The 17,895-nt window shown below is 42.0% G+C and overlaps 1 protein-coding gene across 2 annotated transcripts in view; it reads right to left on the reverse strand.

Annotated features, from left to right (window-relative positions):
* The window catches only part of LOC109873601 (astrotactin-2), a 476,030-nt gene that overhangs the window by 17,971 nt on the left and 440,164 nt on the right, over nucleotides 1-17,895 (reverse strand). For both annotated transcript variants that reach the window (XM_031809054.1, XM_020465242.2), the window contains one exon: nucleotides 11,452-11,593. In XM_031809054.1, the coding sequence (XP_031664914.1) occupies nucleotides 11,452-11,593 (142 nt within the window). The remainder of the gene's footprint in view (nucleotides 1-11,451; nucleotides 11,594-17,895) is intronic.

The raw sequence follows: 17,895 nt of genomic DNA on the forward strand, positions 1-17,895 counted from the left end.
TCTAGAGCAGTGATGTTTTGGGGCTGTTGCTGGGCAACACGGACTTTCAACTCCCTCCAAAGATTTTCTATGGGGTTGAGATCTGGAGACTGGCTAGGCCACTCCAGGACCTTGAAATGCTTCTTACGAAGCCACTCCTTCGTTGCCTGGGCGGTGTGTTTGGGATCATTGTCATGCTGAAAGACCCAGCCACGTTTCATCTTCAATGCCCTTGCTGATGGAAGGAGGTTTTCACTCAAAATCTCACGATATATGGCCCCATTCATTCTTTCCTTTACACGGATCAGTCGTCCTGGTCCCTTTGCAGAAAAACAGCCCCAAAGCATGATGTTTCCACCCCCATGCTTCACAGTAGGTATGGTGTTCTTTGGAAGCAACCTAGCATTCTTTGTCCTCCAAACACGATGAGTTGAGTTTTTACCAAAAAGTTATATTTTGGTTTCATCTGACCATATGACATTCTCCCAATCTTCTTCTGGATCATCCAAATGCTCTCTAGCAAACTTCAGACGGGCCTGGACATGTACTGGATTAAGCAGGGGGACACGTCTGGCACTGCAGGATTTGAGTCCCTGGCGACGTAGTGTGTTACTGATGGTAGGCTTTGTTACTTTGGTCTCAGCTCTCTGCAGGTCATTCACTAGGTCCCCCCGTGTGGTTCTGGGATTTTTGCTCACCGTTCTTGTGATCATTTTCTCCTGACCCCTCCTGTCTCAGCCTCCAGTATTTATGCTGCAGTAGTTTATGTGTCGGGGGGCTGGGGTCAGTTTGTTATATCTGGAGTACTTCTCCTGTCCTATTCGGTGTCCTGTGTGAATCTAAGTGTGCGTTCTCTAATTCTCTCCTTCTCTCTTTCTTTCTCTCTCGGAGGACCTGAGCCCTAGGACCATGCCCCAGGACTACCTGACATGATGACTCCTTGCTGTCCCCAGTCCACCTGGCCATGCTGCTGTTCCAGTTTCAACTGACCTGAGCCCTAGGACCATGCCCCAGGACTACCTGACATGATGACTCCTTGCTGTCCCCAGTCTACCTGGCCATGCTGCTGCTCCAGTTTCAACTTCCACCTGACTGTGCTGCTGCTCTAGTTTCAACTGTTCTGCCTTATTATTATTCGACCATGCTGGTCATTTATGAACATTGAACATCTTGACCATGTTCTGTTATAATCTCCACCCGGCACAGCCAGAAGAGGACTGGCCACCCCACATAGCCTGGTTCCTTTCTAGGTTTCTTCCTAGGTATTGGCCTTTCTAGGGAGTTTTTCCTAGCCACCGTGCTTCTCCACCTGCATTGCTTGCTGTTTGGGGTTTTAGGCTGGGTTTCTGTACAGCACTTTGAGATATCAGCTGATGTACGAAGGGCTATATAAATAAATTTGATTTGATTTGATTTGATTTTGACCCCACGGGGTGAGATCTTGCGTGGAGCCCCAGATCGAGGGAGATTATCAGTGGTCTTGTATGTCTTCCATTTCCTAATAATTGCTCCCACAGTTGATTTCTTCAAACCAAGCTGCGTACCTATTAGAGATTCAGTCTTCCCAGCCTGGTGCAGGTCTACAATTTTGTTTCTGGTGTCCTTTGACAGCTCTTTGGTCTTGGCCATAGTGGAGTTTGGAGTGTGACTGTTTGAGGTTGTGGACAGGTGTCTTTTATACTGATAACAAGTTCAAACAGGTGCCATTAATACAGGTAACGAGTAGAGGACAGAGGGCCTCTTAAAGAAGAAGTTACAGGTCTGTGAGAGCCAGATATCTTGCTTGTTTGTAGGTGACCAAATACTTATTTTCCACCATAATTTGCAAATAAATTCATAAAAAATCCTACAATGTGATTTTCTAGATTTTTTTCTTCTCATTTTGTCTGTCATAGTTGAAGTGTACCTATGATGAAAATTACAGGCCTCTCTCATCTTTTTAAGTGGGAGAACTTGCACAATTGGTGGCTGACTAAATACTTTTTTGCCCCACTGTATATACATGGGGGTTACAATCATCCCAGCTCTGCATATTTTGCTGCGAAGAGACAGACTCATTAGATCATTTGTTTTGGTACTGTCCATATGTAGTTTGTTTTTATGGTCGCAGGTTCAGACATAGCTGAAGAATTGCAACATTTACCTGGAGCTAACTCTGTAAATAGCACTGCTGGGGGATTTCAAAAGTCATAGTCAATCGATCAATAATATAATAATACTTTTATCTTTCATTTACAATCTGTAGAAACTATGAGAACTGAAAGAATCAGAACTTTTGTGAAACATCACAGCACAGTTGAAAAAATATATGGCAAATAGAAATCAAAACTAGATAGTGTTCAGAGATAGATGTGAGGGGTGAAGTGGAGCTAAAGGGTGGAACTAAAACAACAAGATAACTAATGTAAAATAAAAACAACAAGATAACTAAAATATACTATGTCCGTAAAATGTACGCACAATAAAGTGCCTCAGACCCCTTGACGGTTTCCACTTTTTGTTACTTTACAGCCTTAATCTTAAATGGATTAAATAAATAAAAATCCTCACACAATACCCCACAAGGACAAAGCGAAAACAGGATTTTAGACAGTTTTGCAAATGTATTAAATATAAAAAACAGAAACACCTTATAAGTATTCAGACCCTTTGCTATGAGACTCGAAATTGAGCTCAGGTGCATCCTGTTTCAATTGATCACCCTTGAGATGTTTCTACAACGTGATTGGAGTCCACCTGTGGTAAATTCTATTGATTGGACATGATTTGGAAAGGCACACACCTGTCTATATAAGGTCCCACAGTTGACAGTGCATGTCAAAAACCAAGCCATGAGGTCAAAGGAATTGTCCGTAGAGCTCAGAGTCAGGATTGTGTCGAGGCACAGATCTGGGGAAGGGTCCCAAAACATTTATGCAGCATTGAAGGTCCCTAAGAACACAGTGGCCTCCATCATTCTTAAATGGAAGAAGTTTGGAAGCACCAATACTCTTCCAAGAGCTGACAGCCTGGCCAAACTGATCAATCGGGGGAGAAGGGCCTTGATCAGGGAGGTGACCAAGAAACCGATGGTTACTCTGACAGAGTTCTAGAGTTCTTCTGTGGAGATGGGAAAACCATCCAGAAGAACACCCATCTCTGCAGCACATCTCTGCAGAACCAATCAGGCCTTTATGGTAAAGTGGCCAGATGGAAGTCACTCCTCAGTAAAAGGCACATGACAGCGCACTTGGAGTTTGCCAAAAGGCACCAAAAGACTCTCAGACCATGAGAATCTTTGGTCTGATGAAACCAAGATTGAACTCTTTGGCCTCAATGCCAAGCATCATATTTGGAGGAAACCTGGAACCATCCTTACGGTGAAGCAAGGTGGTGGCAGCATCATGCTGTGGGGATGTTTTTCAATGGCAGGGGTTGGGAGAATAGTCAGTATCAAGGCAAAGATGAACGGAGCAAAGTACAGAGAGATCCTTGATGAAAACCTGCTCCAGAGCACTCAGGACCTCAGACTGGGGTGAAAGTTCACCTTCCAACAGGACAATGACCCTAAGCACACAAGACAACGCAAGAGTGGCTTCGGGACAAGTCTCCAAATGTCCTTGAGTGGCCCAGCCACAGCCCGGACTTGAACCCGATCAAACATCTCTGGAGAGCCCTGAAAATAGCTGTGCAGCAACACTCCCCATCCAACCTGACAGAGCTTGAGAGGATCTGCAGAGAAGAATGGGAGTAACTTCCCAAATACAGGTGTGACTACCTTGTAGTCATACCCAAGAAGACTCAATGCCATAATTGCTGCAAAAGATGCTTCAACATTTTTTTCTTCTAAAAAACAGTTTTTGATTTGTCATTATGGGTTATTGTGTGTAGATTGACGAGGGGGGGGGGGGTATTTAATACACTTTAGAGTAAGTAAATAATGTGGAAAAATTCAAGGGGTCTGACTACTTTCCGAAGGCACTGTAGGTTCAGAACATTTGTGAAACAGCACCGTTAAAAATATATGGCAAATAGCAATCAGAACTGGATGGTCTTCAGGTAGATGAGAGAGGTTGAGGCTAGCTGAAGAATGGGATTAAAAACAAACAAAAGTTAACTATTGTAAAATAAACCGTGTCTGTAAAATGTATCATAGTATGTATAAGCTGGAAATTGTACCAATTAAACCTAGAGATTATACTGTAACATATTACGGGGTAAGAGGATTTCATGCCATGCGAGGAAAATGATGTGAAATGCTATGTTGTTGTCCATTAGTTTACTCAAATTAGGGGAGGGGTGGTAGGGTTAGGGGAAAATAATAAATAAAAATATATATTTAAAAAATATATATACATATATATATGATGGATTGGAAATTATTCAGACAATTACATTGATGGAAGCCAAAATCTATCTGCAATATTAAAGCTGATCTACCCCCTAATAGAAATAAAGAAATAAAAAAGAACCAACCAACAGATACAGGCCCTCTCCTTTGCTAGCATACTGGCCCCTTGCATGTCTAATCAAGGTTGGAGTTGATACTGGATGTAATATCCTGAATATATCAGATGTATCAGGATGGAATGAAAGTAATGCAGGTTGAATAAGTCATATGAAATAGATATAGTGACTGGTATTGTTGAATAAATATTGGTCCAATAATATTTCTCAGACACCGGAACTTGTGAATTCAAATAGACTATTACAAAGTAACAAGCCGAGCTGGTCCATGGATCAACGGTCTTTCCCAGCCTCAGCACACTCCTTTTATACAGTTTCATCCTTACATCACATACATAGTCACTCATCTCTATGTAAATGATCAACTCTTTTTGGCTTCGCCCCACTATTGTTTCTCACCCTAAGTTTGTTCTTTGAGGCGGGCTTTTCCCCACCTCTACAAATCATTTATCACTCTTCAAATCACTGAACCGATTATATTGGTGGCACAACTGTGACAGTTTGGTTGAAAAATAATAGGGGCCCCTACCAGGCTGCAGTCACAAGTACATTCATTATATAGATTATATCAGCACCCACCAGGCTATAGTCATAAGTACATTCGTTGTATTGATTCTGACACTTCTTATCCAGGCATACATTTGGATTACAATGTGTGTCTATTTCTTTTTTATTTGGACTTTTCTTATGCTATACAGCTGTGGTTACAGGTTCCTTTAATGCTTTTAATGATTCTGTTTTATTACATTAATATTTCACAATATTCTACTGGAAGATCACCATAGTATCACTGTGAAATTGATTTTGTTTCTTTTTGGGAGGGTGTTGGTAGAGAAATTGAAGGCCATTTTTTTTACCACAGCTTGAAATTGTACCAATTAAACCTAGAGATTATACTATAACATATTACGGGGTAAGAGGATTTCATGCCATGCGAGGAAAATATCATGTGAAATGCTATATTGACTGGTATTGCTGAATCGTCAGACAGCCTTCTACTAAATTCACTTAAGGCAATAGCTTTTTGGGAAATGGCGAAGGTATAAAGTTATCACCCATGATAGAGGTGTTAGGGATTTACTTCCTGCCATATTGCCTGTCTGTCGCGTTATATATCTTGGTTCTGTGTCAGCATGTCTGTAATGAGGGAGACATTTAGGGGAGAGGTAGATATGAACACGTGGAGGGAACTGAGGGAGATGAGTGGGAAGATACAGGGTCTGGGGGAGGGGGAGGAGGGGAAGGACTGTGTGGGAAAAAGTCGGGTGGGAGGGGTTGGGTGGGGTAGGGGGGCATCCTGCTGGGGGGTCTCCATGAGTTTTTTGGGGTTTGTTTTGTCTGAAGTTTGGGTTTTTCCTTAACACCTCACACTGTTTTTGATGTATCCATTTGTTTTCTATGTTAAACTTCTGCACCTTGCTGTAAATCTTCTGCTGTAATTCTTTGTATGTTCATCTTGTCATTTAGATAATAAAATGGTGCTCAATCCAATTTTTTACCTTTGCTCTACAATAAAACATATTCGAGTTAGTAGATATTGCAAGCACTAAACCACAGTGCCATCAGAAAGTATTCAGACCCCTTGACTTTTTCCACATTTTGTTATGTTACAGCCTTATTCTATAATGGATTAAATAAATTGTCACGCCCTGGTCAAAGTATTATTGTGTTTGTCTTTATTTATTTGGTCAGGCCGGGGTGTGACATGGGTTTATTGTGGTGTGTTTTGTCTTGGGGTTTTGTTAGGTATTGGGTGTGTGGCTTAGTGGGGGTATCTAGCAAAGTCTATGGCTGTCTGGAGTGGTTCTCAATCAGAGGCAGGTGTTTATCGTTGTCTCTGATTGGGAACCATATTTAGGCAGCCATATTCTTTGAGTGTTTTGTGGGTGATTGTTCCTGTCTTTGTGTTTGCACCAGATAGGGCTGTTTCGGTTTTCACATTTCATTATTTTGTAGTTTTTCATCATGTATAGTTTTTACCTTCATTAAAATATCATGAATCATCATCACGCTGCATTTTGGTCCGATCCTTGTTCCACCTCTTCGTCAGAGGAGGAGATAGAAGAGAACCGTTACATAAATAAAAATCCTCAGCAATCTACACACATTACCCCATAATGACAAAGTGAAAAGAGGTTGTTAGACATGTTTGCAAATGTATAAAAAAACAGAAACCTTATTTGCATAAGTATTCAGACCCTTTGCTATGAGACTCGAAATTGAGCTCAGGTGCATCCTGTTTCCATTGATCATCCTTAAGATGTTTCTACAACTTGGCGTCAATTGGCGTCAACCTGTGGTAAATTCAGTTGATTGGACATGATTTAGAAAGGGACAACCCGGTCTATATAAGGTCCCACAGTTGACAGTGCATGTCAGAGCAAAAACCAAGCCGCGAGGTCGAAGTAATTGTCTGTAGAGCTCAGAAACAGGATTGTGTCAAGGCATAAATCTGGGGAAAGGTACCAAAAAATATCTGCAACATTGAAGGTACCCAAGAACACAGTGGCCTCCATAATTCTTAAATGGAAGAAGTTTGGAACCACCAAGACTCTTCATTGAGCTGGCCGCCCAGTCAAACTGAGTAATCGGCGGAGAAGGGCCTTGGTCAGGGAGGTGACGGTCACTCTGAGAGTGCTCTAGAGTTCCTCGGTGGAGATGGGAGAACATTCCAGAAAGACAACCATCTCTGCAGCACTCTACCAAAAGGCCCCTAAAGACTCTCAGATCATGAGAAACAAGATTCTTGGGTCTGATGAAAGCAATATATTACTCGTTGGCCTGAATGCCAAGCTTCACGTCTAGAGGAAACCTGGCACCATCCCTACGGTGAAGCATTGTGTGGATTTTTTTTAGCGGCACGGACTGGGAGACTAGTCAGGACCAATGCAAAGATGAAGGGAGCAAAGTACAGAGAGATCCTTGATGAAAACCTGCTCCAGAGCACTCAGGACTGTAGACTGGGACGAAGGTTCACCTTCTAACAGGACAACGACCCTAAGCACACTGCCAATACAACGCAAGAGTTGTATTGCAGGAGTGGGCCACACATCCTCTGAATGTCCTTGAGTGGCCCAGCCAGAGCCTGGACTTGAATCCGATCTAACATCTCTGGAGAGACCTGAAATAGCTGAGCAGCAACGCTCCCCATCCAACCAAACAGAGCTTGAGCGGAGCTGTAGGGAAGAATGGTAGAAATCTCCAAATACAGGTGTGCCCAGTTTTTTTTCTCCACCTTTATTTAACCAGGTTGGCTAGTTGAGAACAAGTTCTCATTTACAACTGCGACCTGGCCAAGATAAAGCAAAGCAGTGCGACACAAACAACAATCAGAGTTACACATGGAATAAACAAACATACAGTCACAACAGAGAAAAAGTCTCTAAACAGTTTGTGCAAATGAGGTAAGATAAGGGAGGTAGACAAATAGGCCATAGTGGCAAAATAATGACAATTTTGCAATTAAACACTGGAGTGATATATGTGCAAAATATGAATGTGCAAGTAGAGATACTGGGGTGCAAAGGTGAAAAATACAAAATAAATACAAAATAAAATAATAATAAATAACAGTATAGGGATGAGGTCGTTGAATGGGCTATTTACAGATGAGCTATGTACAGGTGCAGTGATCTGTGAGCTGCTCTGACAGCTGGTGCTTAAAGTTAGTAAGGGAGATATGGGTCTCCAGCTTCAGTGATTTTTGCAATTCGTTCAAGTCATTGGCAGCAGCGAACTGGAAGGAAAGGCGGCGAAATGTGGAATTGGCATTGTGGTTCGACCAGTGAAATATACCTGCTGGAGCGCATGTGGGTGACCAGTGAGCTGAGCGAGGCTTTAACTAGCAATGAATTATAGATGACCTGGAGCCAGTGGGTTTGGCGACGAATATGAAGCAAGGGCCAGCCAACGAGAGCATACAGGTCGCAATGGTGGGAAGTATATGGGGCTTTTGTGACAAAACAGATGGCACTGTGATAGACTGCATCCAATTTGCTGAGTAGAGTGCTATTTTGTAAATTACATCGCCGAAATCAAGGATCGGTAGGATAGTCAGTTTTACGAGGGTATGTTTGGCAGCATGAGTGAAGGATGCTTTGTTGTGAAATAGGAAGCAGATTCTAGGTTTAATTTTGGATTGGAGATTCTTAATGTCTGAAAGGAGAGTCTGGAAGGAGAGTTTACAGTCTAACCAGACACCTAGGCATTTGTAGTTGTCACGTATTCTATGTCAGAACCGTCCAGAGTAGTGATGTAACTAAGTCAGGTTTGTAGGCCTCCTTGCTTGCACACACTTTTTCAGTTCTGCCCACAAATTGTCTATGGAATTGAGGCCAGGGCTTTGTGATGGCCACTCCAATACCTTGACTTTGTTGTCCTTAAGCCATTTTGCCACAACTTTGGAAGTATGCTTGGGGGTCATTGTCCATTTGGAAGACCCATTTGCGACCAAGCTTTAATATCCCGACTGATGTTTGAGAGTCTTCAAAATAGCCACATAATTTTCCTTCCTCATGACGCCATCTATTTTGTGAAGTGCACCAGTCCCTCCTGCAGCAAAGCACCCCCACAACACTGCCACCCCTGTGCTTCATGGTTGGGATGGTGTTCTTTGGCTTGCAAGCCTCCCCTTTTTTCCTCCAAATATAACAATGGTCATTATGGCCAAACAGTTCTATTTTTGTTTCGTCAGACCAGAGGACATTTCTCCAAAAAGTATGATCTTTGTCCCCATGTGCAGTTGCAAACCATAGTCTGGCTTTTTTAAGGCGGTTTTTGAGCAGTGGCTTCGTCCTTGCTGAGCGGCCTTTCAGGTTATGTCGATATAGGACTCGTTTTTACTGTGGATATAGATACTTTTGTACCTATATATATATATATATCTGTATATACAGTTGAAGTCGGAAGTATGTGCAAAAGTACAATCTCACTTGCTGAAACCTTCACTCGTGTGCAGAAATTTAGAAACAAAACATGCCAATTTGAAAAATAAGTCACAGGAGTTTTTTGAGTGAGAATTAAGATGACTTTTGAGTAGTAAGACATGTATCATGCTGTTATGACTTCTGCTGTAGGCTTCTGGGGAGTGCTGCCCCCAACAGTCCTTTAAAGCTGCAATATGTAACTATTTGGGGACCTGACCAAATTCACATAGAAATGGCTTGTTCTGTCACATAAACTGAAATTAGGCAAACTATTAGAATTTTAGCAAACAGAGAATGCCAGTGCGATTTCTGCATAGTGCACCTTTAACATAAGCACCTATCTGTGTCTTGCACAGCTGCAGAGGCCCGCTTCCCAAAATAAACTTGATTTCAAGATGTGGAGACAAGAGGTAGAGGGACCAGGGAAATTATACCCAAGGAGAACAAAGTGCTGCTATCAAATGCACATCCCAGCGATGGTCCCTGGGAAGGCAGGCTGCAGACCCCTGGACCCTCTGAAGACTCATTTACTGCCTCTCTGAGATCTCCTCCGAACAGCGCAACATAAAAGTCTCCAACTGTGATGGATTCATAAATGCATGCTTAGCCTGCGTCTGTCGAGGCTACCCGGGGCTATAGACAAACATAAACAGCATAGTCTCTGTTGGCAGCAGGGAACATTCATGTGGACTCAGCCTCCATGTGGACACAGCTGATTGAATTTCATCTCTTCACTATCGCACTAATAGGCTTTTCTTTTTACTCAATATTGATACTCACCCAAGACAAGGACTCAACTAAGTGAATCCCCTTTGCAAAATGAAACACCTGCAAAGTCTACTAGCAGCTGTCCATGGAAACCCTAAAGTGTTCTCTGCTAACCCTAATGGGATGTAGGGTTGACTATACCCCTCACACATTCTTAAGTGAGGGACTCAAGGCTGTACTTATGTCTGTCCATAAATGAAGTAGTGCTTCAACTGCTGAACATATTAGTATGTGTCAGTGGGTTTGAACGTGTGCATGCAACTGATTGACCTGTGTGTGTGTGTGTGTGTGTTTCCTCCATCCATGTCTTCCATGCTGCTTAATGTGTTATGGTTATGGAGTCTTTATGACTAATTATCATGTCTATAGAAGGATTAGGAGTGGTCTGTCTGACTGTTTGCTAACCGCCCCAGACTATGAGCACCAGACAGACCAACTGGTCAATGGCTCCAGTCTCCTCCAGTTTCTGTGTGACACAAACACCACGATGGTCGGTTGGTTGGTTGTGATGCTCGTTATTCACCATGACCACGATTTCCTCCATTGCAAAAGGCCTCATGACAAACGGAACAATAACGGAAACAATAATACTAGCATCCACCACTTCCACCCTGGTGAGACCAAAATATGTGCCGCCCGCCTAATACGAGCCAGCTGTGTTCTGGGTGGGGGGAATTAAAACATGGCCTATACAAGTCCCATTGCCAATGGGAGTACAGACACTCAGGGAAAGTATGTGGTGCTGGCCGGATGATATTTGTCAAGTCATTCTTGTTTAGGAAAGATGCAAAACTAACAACAATGCCACTGGTTAACAATGTTTATTTTGATTTTTTATGGTAATGCGAATTCTGAACTCATGAAAGTATGGTCAATTTGGTTAGAACGAGCTGCGAGTCAAACAGAGAACAATGTATAGGTGAGAAGACAACAGTGGAGGTGAGAAGGGTTTTAAACGTGGCGACAACTCAACAGACTCAGTCTCTGAGGTTGATGTAAAGGGCAACAGCAACACTTACCACAGAGAAGTGAACAACAGAACAAAAACAAATACATCTGTCTTTTCTCCTATTTTCTCCTTAATTTCTACCTTGTTGTTTAGCCTACTTTTCATTTCACCCGTGGAATGGTGCAAAGCCATAGTAAATCTGGGCCCGTATTAATAAAGCGTCTCAGAGTATGAGTGCTGATCTAGGCTCAGTTCTGCCTTTTAGATCATAATGAATAAGATTACATGGACAGCGGGGACATGATCCTAGATCAGCACTCCAACTCTGAGAGGCTTTATGAATACGGGCCCAGGTCCAAAGTATTTTAGGTTGGGGGCTCTTACTTGTAGAGGCTGTCGGGTTCCAGGCACTTGAAGACCAGCGAGTAGAGCACAGAGTGAGGATGGTCTCCATTCCTCCGACCCGCAACCACACAGGACGAACCCAAACCTGAGAACAGGTCATCCACCAGACTTAACACCTCACCTACCGGAGATGGGAGGAGAAAGAGAGAAAGAAGGAAAGAGCGAGACAGAAGATGTAGAATGAGAGAAAGTGAGTGAATAGATGTATGAAGAGTAAAAGACGGATGGAGAGACAATCACAGGGTTAATAGACTTACTGTGCATTGACCATGTTGGAACCCATGTCCTGTTCCTCTTAAATAAAGTGGCAAATCTACCAGAAAGGCCACAAGTCTGCTGTTTTGTCCTAACATGCACTCTCACCTATTGTTCTTCAGTGATATGTTTTACAAAACAAACACATGCCAAGCTAGCCTTGGTCACATGGCACATGTTTCAACAGAAAACAGACACAAGTGCAATGAAAAGTAATGAATTACGTTTTAAGAGGGAGATTCTTTCCAGCATTGATCCTTCCACTTGGCGCTTAATTGTGTTCCAAGTCATTCCGAGTTTCACTTCAGCTCAGCCCAGAGGGAAAGATTTCTGAAGCACAAATCCTGAGGCAAAATGAAATCAGACTTCCTCTGGCAGCCGGCCCTACGCGGTACATTATAGAACCGTAACAAAACAGGACGTTTCTCCTTTATGGCCACATGGTACTGTTACAATGATATCTCACTGAGAACCCCTGTGTCTCACAAACACCAGTTCACAAGTTGTGAAATATCTTTCATGTCAGCTTAAGGGAAAATAATGACACACTTGTTCATTCAGACATGCACCAAACCGTTTCCAGCGCTCAGAGGGGTGGTGGAAAAGAGGGAGAGCTGTCGAAACAGTTTAAAAGCTCTAAAATGTTGGGGATTTCAAACGATTTCTACAAGATGTAAAGGGAGCTTAGCTTCAGCTTATGACATGCAGGACAACTTATAAACACAGGGAATATGTCTGTCCGGTGGGGCAGGAGGATATGGTAAGGAGGGTTGCAAAAGTGAGGAAAGAAGTGAACGAATGAAAGATTTGACATGTTCCCAGAAAGGGGTCTAGTAGGTTTCCCAAACACATTCCTATACTTCGAGTCTCCCTGTGCCAGGTTTACTATTTCGAAGGTTTTCTCTTTCTAAACATGCAATGCAAATTGGACCTTTTTATTTATTCACAGGAGCAGAGCCAGCAGAACAAGTACACTATAGGTTGTTTTTCCTGCTGGACTGAAATCCTCTTTTGAGAAACATGCTGAAATAGGCCTAACTGGAATTGTCTTGGAATTTTCTTGATCCTCCACTGATATAATTGATGATTTACTTGAAAGTTGATGTTATGCCTGTGTACATTTTCTCTCTGGGATGAATTACTTCACATATATTCAGTCCACATGTTTTGAATGAAAGCGTACATACAAGTAGTCTTTGTACATTCATAGTACATGAAGTCCGGTGGTGGTAAGGAGGGTTGCAAAAGAGAGGAGGAAAGAAGTGAACGAATGAAAGATTTGACATGTTCCCAGAAACACAATCCACGCAATCTCTGGTGAAGACCACCAGCACACTCACACTCAGTAAACAACACATTGCCAGATCCTTCTTCGAAACATCCATTTTAATCCAACCAAAAATGAAATAAGAGAGCACATCGACACTAGTTCAAACACACCATGCTTACACATAACAGGCTTTGTCCAAAAAGGCTGATACGTTGTTTAATAAGAGCACTTGGCAAAAAGAACACTTAAAATGACATAGACCTCTGTAAGCGGATGGTGCTCGGCACACGGTGATTTACTGTCCCGAAACCATGTAAAAGTGTTTACATGCTTGACCATGTTTTTATGGAGGATGGGATGGGTAAGTATTTGTAAACCATATTGCGTTAGCATAGCCGAGCAGTCCCTTTTGATCCTGGGGTCGGAGTCAACATTGTCCTTATGATTCCACCGTATGTGTGGCCTTGGCCCGCATACCACCAAGCTGCTGCTGCTCACGATTTATGGAACAGATCTGGGCCCCGTTTCCCAAAAGTATCTTAAGGCTACGTTCATAGTTAGAACTTTCGTAGGAGCATCGTTAGATCTCCCAGCTGTTTCCCAAAACCATCATTACTAAAGTTACTCTTGAAACCACTCGTTATTAGACCACAGCTAAGTACGTCGTTAGATTCTTTTTTTTTTTGCCCTTCCGCATCACTTTATACACATAATATATCAGCTAAACACAAAATCAAGCTGTTTATCTGTCTTTCTGTGACCACCGATAACTTCAGAATGAATGTGACCATGAAAGATGCTTCATATGAAAACCGAGATGAATGTATTCAAAGATATATAAAGTGGTAGCAGGGTGATTTTAATTGCCCCCCCCCCCCCCCCCCCAGTTTTCTGATTTTCTATTTACTGTTGAACATAAAAGACGGCAAAAACACCAGCAAATCAGCTCCAAGTGATTTTAATTTTTGAAATCTGTCCCAAAGAATTCCCACACATAATAGAGAGAGACTGTATATGTGATCATATACACATTTCAACAAGGTTTGAAATTATTAAGTAAAATTGTATACAGTATCTGTTTAGGCTTCTTGCGGCCCCCTGACCATTCACTCAAGACAAAAATCTACCCGCGGCTGAATCTAGTTGATGATCCCTGTAGTGTAGGCACATGGATCTACAGTGTATATTTGAATGATATTGAAATCAATTTCATGTTAATTGAATTTGTAAAAAAAAATATATATATATATTTGTACGATACTCTCTGTAATTTTTGGCTCAATATATTTCATGGTGTACTGATGTGCCAAATCTTGATTTAGTTCATTATTATAGGGTAAGCATTGGAATAAGACGCCTCAATATTTGTAGCCACAGGGGATATCGCTCTAGGAGCTGACCTATCGTCAGTATTGTGGAATAATTTGTTAAGGTGAGATTGTAAAGGGAGAACACTGATCCAAAAGTAGTGCTTTCTTCTTTCGATCCTTTCGATGCCTCAACGACGCACTTCGAAAACGTTCTCTCTGTGTGGTGTTTTTGGAAATGGATGTTACATACTCGACCGTTGTAGGAAAGATGTATCATTAAAACACACGGAAGCCTAAGTTCCATCGCTTTCTAGAAACCAGGCCCAGCTCTTCATTCACCATTTTCCTCTCATTTAATTGCTTATCACTTTAGTTTTTTAGTTGTTTTGTGCTTTTTCATTAGTTCATCTACACTGTTATGGTAGGCCACCTGTTTCACGTTAATTGCAATGCGAACGAAGCGATGACCAAGTGTCATTAGGGGCTACCATAAACTGGAAGAATGACTTGGTGATGTTCAATGGGATAGAATGTGTTTTAGAACGTCTTAGCCTAGCAAGAATGTTACATTTTTCAGACAAAAATGAATAAAGTTTTACAAAAGTAATAACAAGGCAGGATTACAGAAGCGTTCAGGTTTACCTTTCCTCGCAGTTAGCATATACCGAAAGCCAAGTATGCTAACAGTCAAATTATTTGTGAAACAGTAAATCATCCCTATCAGACCACTTGATCTTTAGCGTAAACAAACCATAATGATGTATTTAAGATTGACTCTTGACCCAATACAGCTTGCCTCAGAATGCCTTTTCCAGTCTACTCTTCCCTTTCAATGGCACAACTATGAAAGGAATGCCCCGGACAAGCCATAAATCTGCTGCTTCATGCAGGCTAAAGGTAGAAAGAGAGAGCGCAGAAAAGGAAGGTCGAAGGGCAGAGGAGGGAGGAGAGTGCAGGAGGGAGGCGGGAGAGAGAAAAGTCAGAAGTTTAATGTTTCTGGATGTGGTCTGTGAAGGAATGATCTTTGTATGTTTTGATAATCAGAATAAATCAGGGGCTGATGCGTGACTTGGTGCAGTCTAGATCAAGGATATCCTTTTATAGATGTGTAATTATCACATAATTGTGAGTTTCAAAAAGGCCAAAGACAAACATCAGGGCTCACACTCCTGTCTCTCAGCCAGCCTGCCCACCCATGGCTGTCCTGTCCACTCACAAAATACTGAACCCCGCCAGAGAGTGAGAGAGCTCACTGCACTGAGGCTAACCACCACAAACACACGCACGTATGCACAAACACACATGTACAAACACAGGCACACGCGCACACCCTTACACACACACACACACACACATGCACACAAACATTCCCCACTGGGCACAGACATTAGTTCAACGTCTAGATTTGATTTACATTTGGTTGAGTTGTCAACTAACCTGAATTCAAAGTGAAATCAATCAAAAAGTCACTATGACATTGGATTTAGGTTTAAAGTTAGGTGAGAAAAAGACTAAATTCCCATACGTTGATGACTTATTTCAAATCCAATTTCCACGTTGATTTAACATCATCACATTGAAGTGTTTTATTGAAATGACCTGTAAACGACGTTGGGCCACTTCGTCCTCCACTGTGTTCATCTCACAGGAGCCCTAAGATGCAGACCACACCGCTCTGTTGTGTGCACAGGCGTTGCAAAATAAATGTACACATACAGTGGCAAGGAAAAGAATGTGAACCCTTTGGAAATACCTGGATTTCTGAATAAATTGGTCATAACATTTGATCTGATCTTCATCCAGGTCACAACAATAGACAAACACAGTCTGCTTAAACTAACAACACACAAACAATTATACGTTTTCATGTCTTTATTGAACACACCATGTAAACATTCACAGTGCAGGGTGGGAAAAGGTATGTGAACTCTTGGATTTAATAACTGGTTGACCCTCCCTTGGCAGCAATAACCTCAACCAAACGTTTTCTGTAGTTGCGGATCAGACCTGCACAACGGTCAGGAGGAATTTTGGACCATTCCACTTTACAAAACGGTTTCTGTTCAGCAATATGCTTGGGACGTCTGGTGTGAACTGCTCTCGTGAGGTCATGCCACTTCATCTCAATTGGGTTGAGGTCAGGACCGGGCCACTCCAGAAGGCGTATTTTCTTCTGTTGAAGCCATTCTGTTGATTTACTTCTGTGTTTTGGGTCGTTGTCCTGTTGCATCACCCGACTTCTGTTGAGATTCAACTGGCGGACAGATAGCCTAACGTTCTCCAGCAAAATGTCTTGATAAATTTGATAACAAGCTTGTCCAGGCCCTGAGGCAGCAAAGCAGACCATCAAACCATGATGTTCCCTCCACCATACCTTACAGTTGGGATGAGGTTTTGTTGTTGGTGTGCTGTGCCTTTTTCTCTCCACACATAGTATTGTGTGTTCCTTCCAAACAACTCAACTGTAGCTTAATCTGTCCACAGAATATTTTGCCAGTAGCTCTGTGGAACATCATTGCACTTTTGCAAACTTCAGATGAGCAGATTTTTTTTTTGTGGACAGCAGTGGCTTCTTCCGTGTTGTCCTCCCATGAACACCATTATAGTTTAGTGTGTTACGTATCGCAGACTCTTCAACAGATACGTTAGCATGTTCCAGAGATTTATGTAAGTCTTTAGCTGGCACTCTAGGATTCTTCTTAACCTCATTGAGAATTCTGCACTGTTCTCGCAGTCATCTTTGCAGGATGGACAATCCCAGGGAGAGTAGCAACAGTGCTGAACTGTTTCCATTTAAATACAATTTGTCTTACCGTGGCTTTTAGAGATACTTTTGCAACACTTTCCAGCTTTATGCAAGTCAACAGTTCTTAATCTTAGGTCTTCTGAGATCTCTTTTGTTTGAGGCATGGTTCACATCAGGCAATGCTTCTTGTGAATTGTAAACTCAAATTTGTGTGTTTTTTATAAGGCAAGGCAGCTCTAACCAACATCTTCAATCTCGTCTCATTAATTGGACTCCACGTTACTGTAGCTGACTCCTGACTCAATTAGCTTTTGGAGAAGTCATCAGCCAAGGAGTTGGCATACTTTTTCCAACCTACACTGAATGTTTAAATGATGTATTCAATATAGACAAGAAAAATACTCTAATTTGTGTGTTATTAGTTTAAGAACACTATGTTTGTCTATTGTTGTAACTTAGATGAAGATCTGATCAAATGTATGCAGAAATCCAGGTAATTCCAAAGGGTCACATACATTTTCTTGCCACTGTACATGTTATTCAATCATTTCATACAAACTGCTCGCGCACGTCAATGAGTGCCTGCGTAGCCAGGAGCTAAAATAGAACTTGGCTCTATTTTAGAAGCTTGACACACTGCAATTCCTGCCTCTCCCATCTCCTCATTGGTTTTTAGGAGCATACAGTATACCCACATGGGTGATTGAAAGATGAGGTCCACACTCCAATCCCAGGACAAATTAGATAGCAACAGCAAGCTAGCTAGCTAAATGTCCATGAATGTTTCATATGTGTTTCGACCTGTCCCCAAATTAATATAGTTGGTTTAGAGTTATTTTGAT

The sequence above is a fragment of the Oncorhynchus kisutch genome, linkage group LG29, assembly GCF_002021735.2.
Source record: "Oncorhynchus kisutch isolate 150728-3 linkage group LG29, Okis_V2, whole genome shotgun sequence".
In the NCBI taxonomy this organism is placed as follows: Eukaryota; Metazoa; Chordata; class Actinopteri; order Salmoniformes; family Salmonidae; genus Oncorhynchus; species Oncorhynchus kisutch.